Source organism: Haematobia irritans, chromosome 3 (assembly GCF_050003625.1).
Source record: "Haematobia irritans isolate KBUSLIRL chromosome 3, ASM5000362v1, whole genome shotgun sequence".
Classification (NCBI taxonomy): domain Eukaryota; kingdom Metazoa; phylum Arthropoda; class Insecta; order Diptera; family Muscidae; genus Haematobia; species Haematobia irritans.
Window position 1 is genome coordinate 143,969,769 of NC_134399.1, and position 22,615 is coordinate 143,992,383.

Sequence of the window (22,615 nt, forward strand, 5' to 3'; positions counted from 1 at the left end):
TTTTTTTAAATTTTATTTCTATAGATTTTTTTTTTTTTTAATTTTATTTCTACAGAAAATTTTGTTAAAATTTTATTTCTACAGAAAATGTTGTCAAAATATTATTGCTATAGAAAATTTTGTCACAATTTTATTTCTGTAGAAAATTTTGTCAAAATTTTATTTCTATAGAAAATTTTGTCATCCGATCCGGCTGAAATTTGGTACATGGTGTAAGTATATGGAAAATTTTATTTCTATAGAAAAATTTTTTAAAACTTTATTTCTATAGAAAATTTTGTCAAAATTTTATTTCTACAGAAAATTTTGTCAAAATATTATTGCTATAGAAAATTTTGTCAAAATTTTATTTCTATAGAAAATTTTGTCAAAATTTTATTTCTATAGAAAATTTTGTCAAAATTTTATTTCTATAGAAATTTTTTTCAAAATTTTATTTCTATAGAAATTTTTTTCAAAATTTTATTTCTATAGAAAATTTTGTCAAGATTTTATTTCTATAGAAAATTTTGTCAAAATTTTATTTCTATAGAAAATTTTGTCAAACTGAATTTTTACGTATTTAATCGGCCTTTTTTACACCCACCACCATAGAATGGTGACGGGGGTATAATAAGTTTGTCATTCCGTTTGTAACACATCGAAATATCGATTTCCGACTATATAAAGAATATATATTCTTGATCAGGGAGAAATTCTAAGACGATATAACGATGTCCGTCTGTCTGTCTGTCTGTTGTAATCACGCTACAGTCTTCAATAATGAAGCAATCGTGCTGAAATTTTGCACAAACTCTTCTTTTGTCTGCATGCAGGTCAAGTTCGAAGATAGGCTATATCGGTCCAGTCCCCATATAAACCCCATATATAGATCTAGTCCCCATATAAACCGACCTCCCGTTTTGGGGTTTTGGGCTTATAGAAATCGTACTTTTTATCCAATTTGCCTGAAATATGAAATCTAGAGATATTTTATGACCATAAAGAGGTGTGCCAAAAATGGTGAGTATCGGTCCATATTATGGTATAGCCCCCATTAGACCGATCTCCCGATTTTACTTTTTGGGCTTATAGAAACCGCAGTTTTTATTCAATTTACCTGACATTGGAAATCTAGAGGTATTGTAGGACCACAAATACGTGTGCCAAAAATTGTGAGTATTGGTCCATGTTTTGGTATGGTCCCCATATAAAACGACCTCCCGATTTGGGGTCTTGGGCTTATAGAAATCGTAGTTTTTATACAATTTGTCTGAAATTGGAAATCTAGAGGTATTTTAGGTCCATAAAGAGGTGTGCCACAAATGGTGAGTATCGGTCCATATTTTGGTATAGCCCCCATATAGACCGATTTCCCGATTTTACTTCTTGGGCTTCTAGAATCCGAAGTTTTTCTCCTATTTGTCTGAAATTGGAAATCTAGAGGTATTTTCGGGTCATAAAGAGGTGTGCCGAAAACGGTGAGTATCGGTCCATATTTTAGTATAGCCCCCTTAATCCCCCCTTAATCACTTAAGTGTCCACAAGTCCTCAAGCCCTCCTGAAATTTCAAAGGAAACCCTAATATTTGGTTCATGGTGGTGGGTATTTAGGATTCGGCACGACCGAACTTAGTGCTGTATATACTTTGTTTTTTTGTTTAATATATACCCCGTATCGACTATCCTACAATTGAGAAGACTGTGTTAAGAAGTTTTAAGATACCTTGCCATCGGCAAGTGTTACCGCAAACCCAAGTAAGTCGATTGTGGATGACAGTCTTTAGTACAAGTTTCTATGTAATCCATGGTGGAGGGTACATAAGATTCGGCCTGGCCGAACTTACAGCCGTATATACTTGTCTGGTATTGACTTTATCTTGTTTAAAAATAATTCGATTTCTTTACGTACACAGGCCTTAGCAACTCTATAATACTGACACCCTCATATCTACACATTAACATTTAGTCTTACGACCACAAATTTACTTACTTTGTAAAGGTTCTAGTTTTCAGCTTACCTTTTTATCTATGTATATACAACAATAAAAATACTTTTGCTGCAGGATAGCAATTACTTGTAACGTACTAAATTCGAATTTTCATAATTCAAGAACAGCTATCGACATGGAAGCAAAATCTGTTGATTGTTTATAGGTTAGCAAATAACATAAATATCATACAATCTTCGATAACCTTTACCGTTTTAAAAGTTCATTTAAAATACAAAAAAGGAGAAAATTGTAAATTTCCAGTAACAAAGTCAAATAAGGTCTAAGTGTTGTGTATGGGTGCTACCGCCAATAAAACAATTCCCCTACGGAAAAGTTCTAGCAATTGCTAAGAGAAAATCACCACACATACACACATATTGAGCTGTACTCAGGGTTGCCAGTATTTTTTAGCTCTTGTCTCCAAATCATGACGCTTTCGCCCCATAAATTCCCCATATAAAATTGAAATTCCCAAGAAACATTATCACCAAATTTTGACAACTATTCACTAATAAAAAAAATAAAAGCTAACGAAATTTTAAATAAGTTAAAGTTCATAATCATTTAAAAATGAGTTTCATTAAATTTAAGTACCGTCTTTAAAAATTTCGTTCCTCAGCTAAACACGTATATCTTTGTAGGAAGTCAAATTTACCTTAAAGTAATAAAAACATTTTTGGTTCATAATCGATAAATTAACTAAATTACCCTTACTGATACTGAATTTTTGGATCAAAGATAAAAAAGCTGAATTCTTGTTTTGGTAGATTCCTACCAACTAAAATGTACTGCAATTTTCTATATAAATAAAATTTTGATCAAATTTCCTATAAAAATTTTGAGAACATTTTCTATAGAAATAAAAAATTGAGAACATTTTTTTTTTTGGAAATAAAATTGTAAAAAAATCCTATAGAAATACAATTGTGACAAAATTTTCTATAAAATAAAATTTCAACGATAATTTCTATAGAAATGAAATGTTGACAAAATTTTCTATAAAATACAATTTTAACTAAATTTTCTATTAAATAAAATTTTGACGAAATTTTCTATAAAATAAAATTTCGTCGACATTTTGAAAAAAATTAATTGTATAAATTCAATATCTTTAATCATTTTAATTTTCGTGTTATTCCACGCTATCAAATTCCATTGCGAGTAAGTGGCAATTTTGAATGTCAACTCACTTTCATTGGCCATATTGCTTGCTTCATTGGGTCCATTTCAGATGTCCCACATAAATTGCATTATACGTCAATACATGGTTTTCCCTTTATGCTTTCCACAGAATCATTTTTAGTTCATATATGCAACGGTTGCTACGATACCATTCTACACCCAAATTGTAGGGCAAATGGAATTTAAGAACATACATAGAACTAAAATGACCTCATATTACAATTCAGGGTTGAAAGCCACACAAATTGTATGTTTCTGTGGGCGAGAGAATGCTAATCCCTCCCTTTGTTATAGAAAGTTAATGTTTATGATAGCATATTGTTGTAAGGCTATTATTTGCAATAAAATCCCAATGAATCTGCACAAAATATGGATATTTAAGCAAGATTAAAATGGTGTTGGTTTTTGTTCCAACTCAAAATTACAAAGACGAGGAGCTTACTTGATGATGATACCTAAAAATCGAAAATTACATAAAAATTCTGCAAGATTATAAATTTTTATATGAAAAATTTATTTTGCTAATATCTCTCAAACTACGCGTCCTAATAGGAATAGGAGCTAATTCGTGATGACTACTAAAAATTCGAAAATTACATCCTAAAGCGAAAAATAACTTTTTGCTTGTTTTGCTCATATCTCCTAAACTGTGTGTCCTCGAGCGTTTAAGTGGAGATCACTCCTAAAAAAATCGAAAATTCCTAAACTGTGCACACGGGAGTAAAAAGAAACCTAATTGGTAATCACTTTCCGAAAAATGCTACCTAATTCCTAAACAAAGCAATAAATTTTTATATGAAAAACTTCAACCGTAGGATGAGGGGTATACCTACTAAGCTTTTCACTACCTTTGTAATCCATGAAACTATTAATATATATATAACAAAACATAGACTATAGACTTGTTATTGATGTAGGTCGGATGGTATAGCAAATCGGCCATATCGGACCACTGTTAGTTAAGTCCCCAAATCTGGGGATCGGTTTGTATGGGGACTACACCTAGACCTCGTTTTGAGTGGCAGATACGTTCCAAAAAAACACGACGCAAAATGAATTATTAGTTTCTAAGGAAAATTATGCAAAGATTGGAGAAAGATAATAACGCACATTTGAAAATCTAAGGACGCAAAGTGAAAACAAGTACTAATTCAACAGCGACACAATTTCGAAACAACGCAAAACGAAACGACGCAAACCGAGGTCTAGGTGTATATATAATTATGGACCGATGTGGATCAATTTTTGTTAAAGACCATGTACCAAATTTCAGCCGGATCGGATGAAATTTGCTTCTCTTAGATGCTCCGCAAGCCAAATCTGGGGATCGGTTTATATGGAGGCTATATATAATTATGGACCGATGTGGACCAATTTTTGCATGGTTGTTAGAGACCATATACCAACTTCAAGTACCAAATTTCAGCCGGATCGGATGAAATTTGCTTCTCTTAAAGGCTCCGCAAGCCAAATCTAGGGGTCCGTTTATATGGGGGCTACACGTAAAAGTGATCCGATATAGCCCATTTGCAATACCATCCGACCTGCATCAATAACAACTAAAGGGTGATACGGTCAAAATTTGGTCTATATAAACTTGACGTATTTTTTTCAATTTTGCATTTAAAAAACACCCCTGAACACCCCTCATTTTGAAGGTGTGTGTGTGTAGAATGTTGCTTCTATTGTAATTTTGGAATTCACTCTTCAGTTGTCAAAATGCCGTCCAAGCAAGAAGAGCAGCGTATCAAAATTTTGCTCGCGCATCGCGAAAATCCGAGCTACTCGCACGCAAAGCTGGCAAAATCGCTAAAAGTTGCCAAATCAACCGTTACAAATGTAATTAAAGTGTTTGGGGAACGTTTGTCGACAGCCAGGAAGTCTGGATCGGGGGGAAATCGAAAACCGGAAGCCGCTGAGATGACAAAGAGATTTGCCGGTAGTTTCAAGCGAAACCCTAACCTCTCTCTCCGAGATGCCGCAAATAAGCTGGGTGTATCGTCTACAACCGTGCATCGAGCCAAAAAGTGAGCCGGACTATCGACTTACAAGAAGGTAGTGACTCCAAATCGCGATGATAAACAAAATACGACGGCCAAAGCGCGATCCCGGAGGCTGTACACGACGATGCTGACGAAGTTTGACTGCGTGGTAATGGACGGCGAAACCTACGTCAAAGCCGACTACAAGCAGCTTCCGAGACAGGAGTTTTATACGGCAAAAGGAAGGGGAAAGGTAGCAGATATTTTCAAGCACATAAAACTGTCAAAGTTCGCAAAGAAATATCTGGGGGGTTACTCTGTATTGCGATACGAAAGCAAATGCGATGCGATAGCTAAATGCGTTAAGAGTACAATTCGGTACTCTGTATCACTTGCGCAAACGCTTTCGCAAAGTAAACTGAAAATATGGTAACGCTTTAGCAAAATAAAGCGAAAATATGACAACGCTGGCTGCACAATGTAAACAATAACGAAAATGATAAAAAGAAATGTCAAAAAATTGTAAATAAAAACATTTTAAACAATCTTCCGTTCGGTGCGTGTGCTTTTAAAACTTGCTAATCGTTTATAACAAAAACTAATAATTATGGATTCGATAGCGTTATGGTTTGAAGAAAATGAACATGAACGAATTACAAGAAGAATTTTGCGAGATCGGACAAATATACTCTCCCTAAGTGACCACGGGTAAGAAAATGGAAACTCAAATTATGTGGCAAACGTTTTCGAATATTTCATTTTTATAGATTTATACAAAATTTTCGTCTTAATAAAGATGCGTTTATGTATGTATTAAACGATATTAAAGACGACCTCGTCGTTCCAAATAAAACCACAGCCCTTCCAACTCCAATAAAAGTGGCCGCTGCTTTGAAATTGCTTGGACAAGGTGGTTATCAACACCAAATCGGCCAAGACCATCTTTTAGGACTATCACAGCAATCTATGTCGCGCTGCTTAAAAGAAGTTTGCGAGGTGATTGAACGAATACTTTGTCCCAAGCACATACAATTTGAGGTAACTGCGGAAGAGGAAATTGAAATAAAGAGAGGGTTTTTCCATACTTGTGGCATTCCTGGGGTGATTGGGGCCGTTGATGGCACCCATATACAAATGATTCGACCGGCCAGGAACGAACACCTATACTTCAATAGGAAATTAAAACACAGCATGAACGCAATGGTGGTATGTATGTTTTTATGTGTCAATGCCGCTTATGAAATATTACTTTCATTTATTTTTTAGATATGTGATCACCAAATGAGAATTACATTTATAGATTGCCGGTATGGTGGTGCTAGCCATGACTCACATGTTTGGGCCCTTTCCAACGCAAAGCAAAAATTAAAAGAACGTTTCGATAGAGGAGAAAGGGGATTTTGGCTTCTTGGTAATAAACTTAAAACAAGTTTAAATTATTTTTTTTCTTAAATAGACTAAAAGTGATTTTTTTTCTTATTTTTTTTTCGTCTAAGGCGATTCGGGCTACCCACTGGAACCTTGGCTACTTACTCCATACAGGAACGCGACGGAAAACTCATCCGAGAGTCGTTTTAATAAAAAGTTTTGCAAAGGAAGGTCCATAATTGAGAGAGTGTTTGGTGTTTTGAAAGGCAGATTTCGGTGTCTATTAGCAGCCAGAGAGTTACATTACGCACCAGAAAGAGTGGTTCAAATAATGAACGTTTGCTCTGCCCTCCACAATATTTGCGTAGATTTTAATTCACAACTGTCAACACACGAAATTATTGAGACAGAACGTCTTAATGAAATTGAAATGTCTGTTTATAGCAATACGAACAACAGCGAAGAAACAAATATTGCTCAGGAAATAAGGAATAATATTAGAAACAATTTGATTTAAATAAAATAACATTTATTTATAAAAAAACAAATAAAAAAGGAATTCATTCTTTGTAGTGTAATAACAAACTTATAATCTAAAATGATACAGCTTCTATATGGCGATTTTGAGATCTTAAAATTCATTAATCAGTCGTTCTTAAACTAGCTTGCCTTATAGGCATATTATAAAAAATATCGTCACATATCACAAAGTTTTACTTAATTCTAATTCTAAAATTTTCTTTTTTAATTCTAATTTGATAGAAGGCTATCACGTTCGTTTTGGAGTGACAGCCGTGAACGTTTGGCAGACTGTAAGCTTTCATTCAAGCAGTTACGTTTGGCCGCGGGCGCTGGTTCATCTTCGTTTTGGGGCGATAACAAAACCTCTTCTATAACATCACTGATATCTGAGACAACTTGGCTAGTATTTGCACTTGTTCCGAAGCACGTTGATGATGGCAGTCCGTTAACTGCTTCTTCCATATGAAGAAGCTTTATAATTTGTTCCTCCATAGAGGAAAGCGGGCAATACTGCGAGACACCACCGCCCGTGCTGGAAATACTCATTTTGTTTTTGCGCATCTTAACCTTAGTATGATTTTTTAGGTCAGACCAAACCTGTAAATATGTACATATAGTTATTTTCACATTTAATATACAAAATATAATACATTACTTTTTTCCAACCAGCGACATCTCTTACAGGAGGTCCATTTGCATTGAGGTCATCAGCCAGTTTTGTCCACAAAATCTTAGCGCGTTGTTTCGCATTTGCACTCTGCAACTGTCCCTTGGCCAAATCGCTGTGTTGGACCATAAAGTCTACCAACGTTTGAAACTGACGTTGCTGCGTCTGCAACTTTTTTGGTTTTTCCCTAAAACAATAAACAATTTAGATACAAATATAAAAATTTAATTGTGCTTACTTACATATTTGTTACTTTGCGATTGCTATTTTGTTTGCGCACGATTTTTGCGATCAACGAACGAGTTTGACATACGCTTTCGCATTATAGAGTGCGGTGATGCCAGATTTGCGAAAACTAGATGCGCAAGGTAGATACGAAAACGAATTACTGAGTACCAATTACTAGATTCGCGACAATTTTTCTTACGCATCGCAATACAGAGTAACCCCCCTGGTTTGGCAAGCCATCTGTGCCTGTGGCTTGAAAAGCAGCATTTTCATAGCTTTCGGGACTGTCAACCAAGAAATTTACGTGAAAGAGTGTTTGAATAAACGCCTGCTGCCTTTCCTGAAGAAACACGGTTGTTCCGTACTGTTTTGGCCGGATTTGGCATCTTGCCATTACGATAAAAAGGCCATGGAGTGGTACGCCGCCAACAACGTGCAGGTTGTTCCCAAGGACAAGAACCTTCCCAACACGCCAGAGCTCCGCCCAATTGAGAAATACTGGGCTATTGTCAAGCGGAACCTAAAGAAGACCAAAAAAACTGCTATGGACGAGCAGCAGTTCAAGGCAAACTGGCTTTCTGCGGCGAAGAAGGTGGACAAGGTGGCTGTACAAAATCTGATGGCAGGTGTCAAGCGTGAGGCCCGGCAATTCGGATTTGGAAAAGCGAAAGCCTATTTGAATATTTTCCCTGAATTTTATACTAATTGAACTTGAAAAAGAAATTTAACTTGATTTTTTAAATAAACGATTTCACCGATTTACACTCGTTTTCCCTTGACCAAATTTTGACCGTATCACCCTTTACTTGTGCCAAGTTTGAAGTCGACAGCTTGTTTCGTGATTTTAACAGACGGACGGATGGACATGCTTAGATCGACTCAGAATGTCACCACAACCCAGAATATATATACTTTATGGGGTCTTAGAGTAATATTTTGATGTGTTACTAACGGAATGACAAAGTTAATATATCCCCATCCTATGGTGGAGGGTATAAAAAACACAAAAAGTTGTTTTCTTTGCAAAAAAATGTGGTATACAGATGTTCTTTATTTACCATATTGTATATTATGCATATTTTTCGGAGGAATCAGTGATCTTGTGCATTTAAGGGTTGGGTTAGGTTAGGTGGGAGCCTGATGTATCAGGTTCACTTAGACTATTCAGTCCATTGTGATACCACATTGGTGAACTTCTCTCTTATCACTGAGTGCTGCCTCCTTTTTATAGCCTAACCTCCTTTTTATAACCGAGTCCGAACGGCGTTCGACATTGCAGTGAAACCACTTAGAGAAGCTTTGAAACCCTCAGAAATGTCACCAGCATTACTGAGGTGGGATAATCCACCGCTGAAAAATTTTTTGGTATTCGGTCGAAGCGGAAACGAACCCATGACCTTGTGTATGCAAGGCGGGAATGCTAACCATTGCATCACGGTGGCTGGTTAACTACCATGCGAAAATTGATTCAGAACGACTTCAGTGAAAAGTTTACCGACTTGGGACAAGGAAAACAATCTTATATCAGAGAAATGCGTTTTCTACAAGCTAAGCATTCGTGTTTTAATGTTAACAAATCTTTGGCCACGAGATAATATTTTTTCAGTGCGAATTAAGCCATCGTAACATTATTTTCACAAGATGAAATTTTCTCTTCTAAAGGTGGGTACTATGTTCGGTTTTCGAGTTGAAAACCACTTTATTTTCGTGATTACTTTTCCTTATATAATCAAAATTATAAATGAAAATAAACATATTCCTGTAAAGTCTCGCCGAAATCTTTAGGAAAAAGAAACTGCGCGTCAAGTGAGTTAATTTTTCTGCTTCATATTGAACTGTTTTAATAAAGTAACCGCGAAAATTTCAACGCGAAAACAGAACATAAGAAGCTCCTCAACACAAATGTGAGGAGTTTATATGGGGGATATACCTAAAGGTGGAATTACATACCATGCGGTCATGCGTGCGTACGTTATATGCAATTGTCAAAAAAAGTTAAAATGTGGGAAATACTATTGTTTGAGTTACACGACAACGTAACTGGCGCATACGGCCGCATGAAGTTGACGAACTTTTAACTTTTCAATGCGTTCGAGTGCGTTGACAACACTTGTCATATGGTTTTGATTTGTTTACAAAACGTAACCTACCCCAAACAAACGCCAAACCATCTAAAATATGGACGAAAATCTTATTGAGGAAGTTAAAAAACATAAAGTTATATACTTTAAAAAGTGTTTAGAGTATAAAAACAAAATAAAACGTGCAGAGGCGTGGGATGCAATTAGCAAATCTATTGGTGTTCCTGGTAAGTATAATTATAATTGTGTACATAATGTAAAACTCCTGACAATGGAGTTTACGTATGTTTCTGGAGGATTCCAGCAATAATATCCATGTGTTATGTTTCAGAGTCCGATTGCCAAACTCGATGGCGAAGTTTGCGTGACCGTTATGTTAAGGAATACAATAAAATCCATCGTGCATCTGGAAGTGGCTATGATGGTAACGACAGTCAGTGGCCTTTATTTAAAAACATGGAATTTCTCCGGGAACAAGTGGCCCCAAGAAAGTGAGACTTTATGTTGTATGTACAAAGGAAAGGGTTTAACATAATCATATATTTCAGAACAATATCGAATATAGCAAGACAACAGCATAGCCAAGTTCATGAAATTGATATTGGCGTAAATATGGAGTATTTAAATTCCGAAGAATCGTTTATAGATAGCAATGAAGCGGATACGGTTCGTAAACTATACATCTGTAAATTACATTACATGTACTATATCGTCTTTTTAGCCATGCACTTTCGATTATATTGATTACGACTCCCAGGAAGCGATACCATACCAAAACCAAAAAACATCAGATAATGAAGCCAAGGCAAATGGTAAGCGAATGCGAAAAAGAACTAGCAACAGCAACGAGTTAGGTGATTTTTTAAACAAAATATCAACTATTGCCGAAAAGCGTTTTTGTTCTAATGCCGAAGAAGTTCCACCGACTGATAATAAACATAAAGGATTTTTCCTTATGGTTCAAGATCTCTTTAAAAAGTTGCCAGAAGAGGAGGTTGATGATTCAAAAATTTATTTTATAAATTATTTGCATGACAAAATCAAACACGGTCATTTCTTGTAATATATAAATTTTAATATAATATACTTACTTTAATTACTTATACAAACTTTAGAAAATGGAAAAATAATGTTATTTTATTTGGTAACGTTTTTTAATCTAAATTTGGTTTAAGAACAGGTATTCACATAAATAGTCCCTTTGCTGAAATGCTTTTTTAGTCGAATTGTTGGACGATAGCCTAGACATTTTTTTAGGTTTGTCATTTTCTTTTCTCCATAATCCTTCAATAAGAACTCCATTTTTTTCTCTGTCGACAAATTCTTCTGGGCAATAGTCAATATACAACTCCTTCAAAAAATTGTGAAGTACCAAACAAGCACATACAACTTTCTCTGCAGATTCTGGAGACATATTTAAAGAATTTCGCAAAATTCGCCATCTTGCAGTCAAAATTCCAAATGCATTCTCTATAGTTCTCCGTGCCCGAGAAAGTCTTTTATTAAAGTTGTATTTTTTCTCATTTAATAATAGTCCGGGATAGGGTCGCATCATATAAGATTTCAATGGAAATGCGGCATCTCCCACAATATAAAAAGGGAAATCATTTTCAGTGCCAGGCAGAGGTGAGTTAGGGGGAAACCCCAAATAATTGCTATCAAGTTTTCTTCCAAACTCAGAATATGTCAGGACACCACCGTCACTCTGACTTCCGAAAGCCCCTATATCTACTGCTGTGAACATGTAATTTGCATCACACACACCGAGAAGTACAATGCTGTAAGTACCTTTAAAAATATTTGTTTTTATATCGGATTCGTTCAGTTTCAGCATTAAACTCACCTTTGTAATTATAAAATTGCGAACCCGAATTTTTTGGGCAGGTAATCGCGATATGTTTGCCGTCAATCGCGCCAATACAATTTGGCAGATCCCACATATTCTTAAAGTCTTCGGCAATTTGCTTCCAATCTTCTGTGTCTGGTGTTTTTAGGTATACTGTGTGGAGTTCGTTCCATATAATTCCGCAAGTCTCCAAGACAATTTTTCTTATCGTGGGCACAGACATTTTAAATGTCAATGAGAGGTATTGTCTTGAGGGTCCATGGGCTAAATAACTTTGTATAATGAAGAATGAGGTTTATTTATAAGTACATTTTATTTAATGTTACACTTACATCAATGTGAGCAAAAGACGAGATTGAGGAAGAATTGCTCTAGACGAACTTTTTATCAATTTTGCTCCGACTTTTTGAAAAAGGATGTCGAACACATCGGGACTCATCCTAGTTGCCATGAAGAATCGCTCTGGGTCATTTCTTAGCGTTTCAAAGGTTGTAGCAAAAAATCCAGAAATGTCCCTCTCCAAAAACAAATCCCGTACCCAAAATCGTCTTTTAACCCGTTCAATAGATTTCCAACCAGATGCTGTACACAACGCGATAATTACTAGATCCAAAAAATCGAGGAAATCTTTTGTAACGTTTATTTCAGAAAACATTTCGATAAATTGTAATCAAATATACGTTAAAATAGAAATCAAAACAGCTGATGACAAAACGCATTTAGTTTCCGACGCATGTTGTGTAACTCCATTGAAAAATCGTAGTCGTCAACGCATTCGAATATAACGTACGCACGCATGACCGCATGGTATGTAATTCCACCTTAACAGTGAGCCGATATGGCCCATTTGCAATACCATCCGACCTACATCAATAACAACTACTTGTGCCAAGTTTCAAGTCGATAGCTTGTTTCGTTCGGAAGTTAGCGTGATTTCAACAGACGGACGGACATGCTTACATCTACTCAGAATTTCACAACGACCCAGAATATATATTTTTATGGGGTCTGATATCGAAATATTGTGTTACAAACGGAATGACAAAGTTAATATACCCCCCATCCGATTGTGGAGGGTATAAAAAGCTGAATATATGGATAAAGCTCCCAACAAATTTGAGGGACTTTAAATGCTATCGAAAATATTCGGCTGAGGAATGATGCAGGGCATAATACAGTCGGTACCACCCGTCTTTAGACATTCCTTAATGGTTTTATTTTAACTCTGAGATATGTTTTATTTTAAAAAATTCGTATTTTTGATTTGAATTACGAAATTACTTTATTTAATTAATTTTTATACCCTAAACCACATATTGGTCAGGGTATAATAAGTTTGATCGCCCAAAAAATGTGCCTACCAGAAATATTGATTTTAGACCCCATAAAATATATACCGATCGACTCAGAATCACCTCCTGAGTCGATCTAGCGCTTGGTGTCCGTCCGTCCGTCCGTCTGTCCATGTATTTGTTGTTCACAGGATTCCGGTCGCAATTATTAACCGATTTTGAGGAAATTTAGTACAGGAAGTTTTTTGGGCACAAGGACGAACGCTATTGAATTTGGAAGAAATCGGATCAAATTTAGATATAGCTCCCATATATATGTATTGCCCGATTTCGACAAATAGGGTCACGTTGCACGTTTTTTCAAACGGATCGTCACCAAATTTGGCAAAAGGTAATCTTTTCCATCGCCCTTCAAGTCTGCAAAATTTCATTCAAATCGGTTCAGATTTAGATATAGCTCTCATATATATGTATCGCCCGATTTTCCCAAATTTGGCCATAGTACTCTTATTTATAAACCAATGTTACTCAAATTTCAAATTTTGATGTACTAGCCGATCGTACTTATACGTACTTGTAGCTCTTACATAAGAATATTGCTCGATTTTTACAAATTTGTATTTATTACCCACACTAATTTAACGATTTTCTCTTTTTTAATAATGGGCTCAATATTAGTGGCATACTAACTGCGTAGGTGCAATATCAACACAGCCAGTGTTGCTAGAAGTAGGGGAAATTCCCTATATGTAGGGTTTTTCTAATATTTAGCGTCTTGTAGGGACGTAGGGCCACAATGTAGGACATTTTCACTCAACACAATTTGTAATAATTTTTACATTTTGGTGGCTCTAGAGGAGGAAATTAGAAACCGACAAGGCTTGATCTTTAACAATGTGTGGTAAACTTTATTCCTGTAGAAAATTTTGTCAACGTGTACCCCTTAATTTTCTTAAATATGTAACTGCGGTTTATCTCCCAGACCTATATTTTACCCCACAAATGCTTATGATTACTAATTCTGTAATGGTGGTTTAGGGTATGATATAGTCGGCCCCGCCCGACTTTCTACTTTACTTACTTGTTTAATATTCAAGTGTTTTTTGTGATAAAAATTTTGTTTTGACTGAAAAATGTGTACGTGTAAGTAATTTTTTCGGTAACCCACAAAAGTCAAAACCCGAAAAGTATTATTTTCGAAATTTGAAAAAGATGAAAAATCCACTTTGTATAAAGTCGACTATTTGATTGCGATTACCATTGTTACCTGATTGTTCTTCGCAAAAAAGAAGTTATAAATGCCTCTAAAATTGTGTACAGTAATGTCTAAAGATTATTAACATACGCCGTTGTACTTCTATATGAATACTTTTATTTTAGAAAAACATTCTATTTCTATAAATTAAAGCTATATCGTCTTAAAATGGGTTCCATCCACACACACACACACATATATAACCAAAATTAAATGGGACCCACAAGAAATATGCTTCTCTTAGTTATTTCAAATCACAAAATACAATCCTCACTACTTTCTTAATACTTCATTTTATCTAGCAAAATAATTCCATCTCACAATATAAATATAAAAGGACGTGGAGAAACCACTAAATCTAGGAAATCGTTTTCAAAATAGTTTCGATAGCCACCGTAAAAGGGAAAGAAATATGATAAGGGTCCTGGTGTCATAAGATATCAAGAGGATATACATGCAAAAGCATACATGTACGAGTACTTCAATGAAACCTTCAACAGTCTCTCTCCCTCTCTCTATCTCTCTCAACACCCCCCAAAACAAAATGACACATACGTATGAAATCCTTGATTATGAACTGGATTATTGCCTGCAGCTTTCACGAAATCTACTGAAAATTTTTGGGGTATGCATTTAGTTAATGCAGTCAAGTGTGAATTTCATTTCAAATAATCACTGGCATTGACATTTCTATAGAGACCATTCATACATGACTGTTATGGGACACGTACACAAGAAGGACGGGGGCATTCAAGATAGTTCATCAAAATGATGAGGGAAAAAGTTTATAAAGGGTGATTCTTTTGAGGTTAGGATTTTCATGCATTAGTATTTGACAGATCACGTGGGATTTCAGACATGGTGTCAAAGAGAAAGATGCTCAGTATGCTTTGACATTTCATCATGAATAGACGAACGATCTGCCACAACGTCGAATTTTCAGTGAATGGGCCCTAGAAAAGTTGGCAGAAAATCCGCTTTTTTATCGACAAATTTTGTTCAGCGATGAGGCTCATTTCTGGTTGAATGGCTACGTAAATAAGCAAAATTGCCGCATTTGGAGTGAAGAGCAACCAGAAGCCGTTCAAGAACTGCCCATGCATCCCGAAAAATGCACTGTTTGGTGTGGTTTGTACGCTGGTGGAATCATTGGACCGTATTTTTTCAAAGATGCTGTTGGACGCAACGTTACGGTGAATGGCGATCGCTATCGTTCGATGCTAACAAACTTTTTGTTGCCAAAAATGGAAGAACTGAACTTGGTTGACATGTGGTTTCAACAAGATGGCGCTACATGCCACACAGCTCGCGATTCTATGGCCATTTTGAGGGAAAACTTCGGAGAACAATTCATCTCAAGAAATGGACCGGTAAGTTGGCCACCAAGATCATGCGATTTGACGCCTTTAGACTATTTTTTGTGGGGCTACGTCAAGTCTAAAGTCTACAGAAATAAGCCAGCAACTATTCCAGCTTTGGAAGACAACATTTCCGAAGAAATTCGGGCTATTCCGGCCGAAATGCTCGAAAAAGTTGCCCAAAATTGGACTTTCCGAATGGACCACCTAAGACGCAGCCGCGGTCAACATTTAAATGAAATTATCTTCAAAAAGTAAATGTCATGGACCAATCTAACGTTTCAAATAAAGAACCGATGAGATTTTGCAAATTTTATGCGTTTTTTTTTTAAAAAAAGTTATCAAGCTCTTAACAAATCACCCTTTATATACGATACGACAATAGCTCGTCGATAAAATGCACAATCATGAGAAACAGAGATGGTGTATATTTGTTTTAATTTCTAAACTCCCAAAGGGAGCCACAGTGATAGCATGGCTAGCATACAATTATGCATACAAAGGGTCATGGGTTTAATACCAGTTTCGACCGAACATCAAAAGTTTTTCAGCATTGGATAACCCTCTCTCAGTAATGCTGGTAACATTTCTTCAAAGCTCATTTCACCGTTACCAGTAACACAATTCGGACTAGACTATATGAGGCACTAATTGATAAGAGAGAAGTTCACCACATGTATTACCTCGATAGATTGAATAGCCTATACGAACCTAAAATTATGAATGTCACTATACCAAATAAAAACTAACCTAAACACCCAAATAAGGTTTTAAGAAATAAGTGAAATATATACTCACAGCATTGACGTAGCTACATTATTAAAAAACAGGAAATCTCACAATTAGTTGTTGGTAATAAATCCAAATTGGTAAAAATCGGTCAATATTATTTTGTAATAATAGAAGATTACATTTAGCCAAATTTGGGTACAATCGGTTTATAAATAAGAGTTTTACGGCCAAATTTGGCAAAATCGGGCGTTACATATATATGGAGGCTATAGCTAAATCTGAACCGATTTCGATAAAATTTTGCATACTTAAAAGGAAACATATATATGAGAGCTATATCTAAATTTCAACCGATTTCGATCAACTTTTGCATACTTAAAGAATGAAGCAAAATATTACTTTGTGCCAAATTTGACGACTATCGTTGAGTAATAAAGCGCAACGTGACTCCATTTGTCGAAATCGGGCGATACATATATATGGCAGCTATATCTAAATTTGATCTGATTTCTTCCAAATTCAATAGTGTTCGTCCTTGTGCCCAAAAAAAACACTCTGTACCAAATTTCATAAAATCGGTTAATAATTGCGAACGGAATCCTGCGAACAACAAATACATAGACAGACGAACAGACGGACGGACACCAAGCGCTAGATTGAATCAGGAGGTGATTCTGTGTCGATCGGTATATATTTTATGGGGTCTAAAATCAATATTTCTGGTAAGCACATTTTTTGGCAGATCAAAATTATTATATCCTAACCACTATGTGGTTTAGGGTATAAAAATTGGGGTCTAAAACCGAAAATTGTGCATTGGCTATACACGGCAGTGGTTAGACCTATAATGCTATATGGTGTTGTAGTCTGGTGGCCGGCACTTCAGCAACCGACAGGTTTAGATAAAGTTCAGCGTATGGCGTGCTTGTGCATCTCAGGCGCATTCAGTAAGACAGGAACAGATTCCCTTAATGTCATGCTGCATCTATTGCCTTTAGACATTTTGGCCGAATAGTCACCTGCAACAACGACACTAGATATGCTAGTGTTCTCACGACGTCAGATATCATTTCTGATATCTGCTAACGGGTCGCTGCCTGATAGGCGAATTTGCAAAACCTATTGGTGCGAAGTATAATGACTATTGTATGAGCTGTCATGATGCGGAGGAAAAGGAATCAATTAAACACCTCTTGTGTGAGTGTCCTGCATTTTGTGTAAGGCGTAAGCAAATTTTGGGGGCATATAGCTTCAGATTACTGGCGTACCTGGAAAACGTTAACTTAAGCAGTCTGTTAATGTTTTTGGAACAATCTGGTTGGTTCAACAAAAGAAAATAATAGAGAAGGTTCAGTGGTTAAAACTAGAAGTTCCCATATGTAATAGGTACTTTTAGTTAAATGTGGTATCACAATGGACTGAATAGTCTAAGTGAGCCTGAAACTAAATCGGGCTGCCACTTTAACCTAACCTAATCTTGTCTTTCAACGTACTCCCAACTCCCAATGTCTGAGTTCCCCAATGAGGGGTGATATGGACGGAATTCTTCAACCTCTATATATCTATTAGAAATCTATACAGTGGTCTTTTATATACCATAAAGGGTGATACGGTCAAAATTTGGTCAAGGGAAAACGCGTGTAAATCGGTGAAATCGTTTATTTAAAAAATCAAATTAAATTTCTTTTTCAAGTTCAATTAGTATAAAATTCAGGAAAAATATTCAGTTAGGCTTTCGCTTTTCCAAATCCGAATTGCCGGACCTCACGCTTGACACCTGCCATCAGATTTTGTACAGCCACCTTGTCCACCTTCTTCGCCGCAGAAAGCCACTGCCTTGAACTGCTGTTCGTCCTTAGCAGTTTTTTTTGTCTTCTTCTGTAGGTTCCACTTGACAATAGCCCAGTATTTCTCAATTGGGAGTAGCTCTGGCGTGTTGGGAGGGTTCTTGTCCTTGGGAACCACCTGCACGTTGTTGGCGGCGTACCACTCCATGGCCTTTTTACCGTAATGACAAGATGCCAAATCCGGCCAAAACAGTACGGAACAACCGTGTTTCCTCAGGAAAGGCAGCAGACGTTTATTCAAACACTCTTTCACGTAAATTTCTTGGTTGACAGTCCCGGAAGCTATGAAAATGCTGCTTTTCAAGTCACAGGTACAGATGGCTTGCCAAACCAGATATTTCTTTGCGAACTTTGACAGTTTTATGTGCTTGAAAATATCTGCTACCTTTCCCCTTCCTTTTGCCGTATAAAACTCCTGTCCTGGAAGCTGCTTGTAGTCGGCTGTGACGTAGGTTTCGTCGTCCATTACCACGCAGTCAAACTTCGTCAGCATCGTCGGGGATTGCGCTTTGGCCGTCGTATTTTGTTTATCATCGCGATTTGGAGTCACTACCTTCTTGTAAGTCGATAGTCCGGCTCGTTTTTTGGCTCGATGCACGATACACCCAGATAATTTGCGGCATCTCGGAAAGAGAGGTTAGGGTTTCGCTTGAAACTACCGGCAACTCTCTTTGTCGTCTCAGCGGCTTCCGGTTTTCGATTTCCCCCCGATCCAGACTTCCTGGCTGTCGACAAACGTTCCCCAAACACTTTAATTACATTTGTAACGGTTGATTTGGCAACTTTTAGCGATTTTGCCAGCTTTGCGTGCGAGTAGCTCGGATTTTCGCGATGCGCGAGCAAAATTTTGATACGCTGCTCTTCTTGCTTGGACGGCATTTTGACAACTGAAGAGTGAATTCCAAAATCAAAATATGAGCACCATTCTACACACACACACCTTCAAAATGAGGGGTGTTCAGGGGTGTTTTTTAAATGCAAAATTGAAAGAAATACGTCAAGTTTATATTGACTGTATCACTCCTTAGTTTCGAATTTACTAGCCACATAGTATGTACACATTGTAAAAAAAGCATTGTTGTGAGTCCAAAGATTTCATGTCCTTAAATTTCGAATGCGAATTTTGCTTAGAATAGAAAACGCATTTCTCTGATATAAAGTTTTTTTCTTTGTCCAAGAGTCTATAAACTTTTCAATGAAGTCGTTTTGTCCTTATAGTTAAATTATTCGACTTATAATTTGGTCTCCTAATAGCAAAGACAATTTCGTTTTACTAAGGTCAACTTGTATTTAATACTTCTGAAAAAATCTTCAAAATGAATGGAATCGTCTTTTAATTTGTTGACTTTTTGTATTTTTACTACAAAGAAAAAAAAGCGTTTAAATATAGGATATGTTTTTTAACACTTTATTTAAAATACATTTTTTACTTGAAACATAACATAAGAAACAGCTGAAAAAATTAATAAATTAAAATTGGTTTCCTAGAATCAAGTACGCAAAACTTAAAATAAGGTATTTTTTGAGGGTAAAAGTACTTTTTACTCAATTTCAACAAAAATTCCATTGAACGATTATTGTCAAGAGCTCATATAGACTCAATTTTAAAGAAAATAAAATTTTGTAATTTTATTTGTCAACTCCTCTATTTTAAATCTTTTTTTTTTAGTTTTATATCCGCTTACAAAGACTACCGTAGTATTGCAATCAAGGTTATCACAGTTGGTAGAATTCTACCAAAAATGGTAGTTCTTTTTACTGTTTTGTAGATTGGTAGAGTTCATGGTACTGCATAAATTTTCTATAGATAAATAATAACAAAGTTTTATGTTATATAGAAATAAAATGTTGGCAAAATTTTCTATAGAAATAAAGGAGATGTTTTTTAACACTTTATTTAAAATACATTTTTATACCCTCCACCATAGGATGGGGGTATATTACCTTTGTCATTCCGTTTGTAACACATCGAAATATTGCTCTAAGACCCCATAAAGTATATATATTCTGGGTCGTGGTGAAATTCTGTGTCGATCTGAGCATGTCCGTCCGTCTGTTGAAATCACGCTAACTTCCGAACGAAATAAGCTATCGACTTGAAACTTGGCACAAATAGTTGTTATTGATGTAGGTGTGATGGTATTGTAAATCGGCCATATCGGTCCACTTTTACGTATAGCCCCCATATACACGGACCCCCAAATTTGGCTTGCGGGGACTCAAAGAGAAGCAAATTTCATCCAGATGAAATTTGGTATATGGTGTAAGTATATGGTATCTAACAACTGTGCAAAAATTGGTCCACATCGGTCCATAAATATATATAGCCCTCATATGAACCGATCCCCCGATTGTCGAGTTTAAAGTTTAAATTGTCGTTAAAAATTTTTAAATGAACTTTTGTAGCATATGAAGAAAAAAGCTGAAAAAAGGAATAAATTAAAATTGGTTTCGTAGAATCAAATACGCAAGGCTTAAATCTTAAATATGTCCAATTTTCCGCTTCTTTGGCTAGGAATCAATATCAAATTCATTAGTGTACAAATAAAATCTTTGGAGTCGGGCTTGTTTTTTTTTTCAGTGTAGTTAGAAGTTTTATCAGCGATCTTCCTAGATGTAATAAAACTAATAATTAGCTCCATTACACGGTGGTTGAGGCACCGTTGTGCAATGGTTAGCGTGCCCTACTTGCCTTAAGTCTAATATAACTACCAACTAACGTAAGCTCCTGTAGAAAAAAAGATCTCAATTCACTTGCCGATAGCATTTGGGGCGTGGACAATGAAGCCTTCATATCGACAAGCTTAATATAAAACAATTTGCAGATCTGTGGTGAATTATGCAGCCCAGAAGTAATATTTTCTGTGTGTGTATCTTTCATATAACAAACAACTCCCCAATGAATATTTCATATTCTCTCATTAACTGACAAACCTTCTTAAAATAAAAGACCCTTAGCTCTTTCATATTATTTACACTAAGAAATTTAGCCCTTTATCGTTTTGTTAGTTTAAGCTGATTCATTACTAAAGTAATTCATTTATCATTTGCTAAACTTTTAAAAAACTTCATCTTTACCCTATTTAAAGAGCGGAAATTGTATTGCCACTTCTCAAAAACAAAACGGATGAATGTGGTGTCCACACATTTTGCGGATATACTGAGGTGTACCAAACTTCAACTAATGACACTAGCATTGCTAACATAGAATGGAATGAAAGAGCACCAGTTATTTACGAATATGCCTGTCAGTCTGATGATAATTTGCTTTGTGTTTTGTCAATTTTTAGTCTTTTTCTTTGGTCATCCTCCTGCTCGTTAGTTTTACTGGAATTTTCGTTGGTCATGCAGCAAAACGTGATGCCCAGAATATGAAGACCACTACTTCACAATTAGTCTTATACGACTAAAGCTTTCATACAATTACCTAATATTGTTTGGTTGGTTTAAAGTTTGTTTAATATAATTGAGGGCAGAGTGATAATGAAAGGTTGTCGTCACTCAAATATTAATAACTTGTTTTAAGCCCGATTTTAAACGATTTTGTGTTCACATCAGGTTCTGGGTTTATAAGAACCATTTTTGTTTGAGTTTTAGAGGAATCTTAAACTTCTCGTCTACATGTGCAACAAAATACCAATGAAATACTGTCTTTTATTTGTGGAGAAAAAAAATTATATAAATAAATTTGTGAAAAAATTTTCTACAGAAATAAAATTTAGACAAAATTTTCTATAGAAATAAAATAACATATTGATAAATTTTTATATAGAAATAAAATTTTAACAAATTGTATGTAGGAATAAAATTTTGGCAAAATTTTCTACAGAAATAAAATTTTGACAAAAAATTCTATAGAAATAAAATTGTGAGAAAACTTTCTATAGAAATAAAATGTTGACAAAATTTTCTATAGAAATAAAATTTTGTTGTTTTTGATTTCAGCTTAAAACCATACATTGACTAAACTGCAAGTGTAGCTAACCAACAGAGGAAAAGAACGTTTGTCAAATTTATTTGGGCAAAGCCCTATAGACTGCAAGACGGTTGGAAGGACTCACGTTTCGGAATTACCACATTCCTCATCAGCATCCTCTACTTGCAGCAAAACTATCAACCAAATATTAGAACAAGAACAAAAAAAACGAATGAAATAAAATTTTGACAAAATTTTCCATAGACATAAAATTTTGACCAAAATTTGCTACAGAAATAAAATTTTGACAAAATGTTCTATAGAAACAAAATGTTGACAAAATGTTCTATAGAAATAAAATGTTGAC

The 22,615-nt window shown here is 35.6% G+C and overlaps 2 protein-coding genes across 2 annotated transcripts; one reads left to right on the forward strand and one right to left on the reverse strand.

The window, feature by feature from the left end:
- Positions 1 to 7,101: 7,101 nt before the first annotated feature.
- LOC142230444 (uncharacterized) lies at positions 7,102 to 8,146 on the reverse strand. The gene is made up of 3 exons (XM_075301086.1): positions 7,936 to 8,146; positions 7,682 to 7,880; positions 7,102 to 7,623 (listed from the first exon to the last, which is right to left on the reverse strand). Coding segments are annotated over exons 1-3 (570 nt in total). The 5' UTR covers positions 7,938 to 8,146; the 3' UTR covers positions 7,102 to 7,254.
- A 1,745-nt stretch (positions 8,147 to 9,891) lies between these two features.
- Positions 9,892 to 11,142, forward strand: LOC142229534 (uncharacterized). Its single transcript, XM_075300096.1, has 4 exons — positions 9,892 to 10,229; positions 10,334 to 10,493; positions 10,551 to 10,668; positions 10,724 to 11,142. Exons 1-4 carry the CDS (start codon positions 10,100 to 10,102, stop codon positions 11,063 to 11,065), a joined length of 750 nt encoding a protein of 249 aa, XP_075156211.1. The 5' UTR covers positions 9,892 to 10,099; the 3' UTR covers positions 11,066 to 11,142.
- Positions 11,143 to 22,615: the final 11,473 nt, after the last annotated feature.

Excerpts from the sequence above, each read along its gene's own strand:
- LOC142230444 (XM_075301086.1), bottom strand. Across the intron at positions 7,624-7,681 it reads ATGTCGCTGGTTGGAAAAAA|GTTTGGTCTGACCTAAAAAA; the intron begins GTAATGTATTAT and ends ACATATTTACAG.
- LOC142229534 (XM_075300096.1), top strand. The coding sequence starts at position 10,100 with ATGGACGAAAATCTTATTGAGGAAGTTAAAAAACATAAAGTTATATAC. Across the intron at positions 10,494-10,550 it reads GAACAAGTGGCCCCAAGAAA|AACAATATCGAATATAGCAA; the intron begins GTGAGACTTTAT and ends CATATATTTCAG. Across the intron at positions 10,669-10,723 it reads ATAGCAATGAAGCGGATACG|CCATGCACTTTCGATTATAT; the intron begins GTTCGTAAACTA and ends TCGTCTTTTTAG.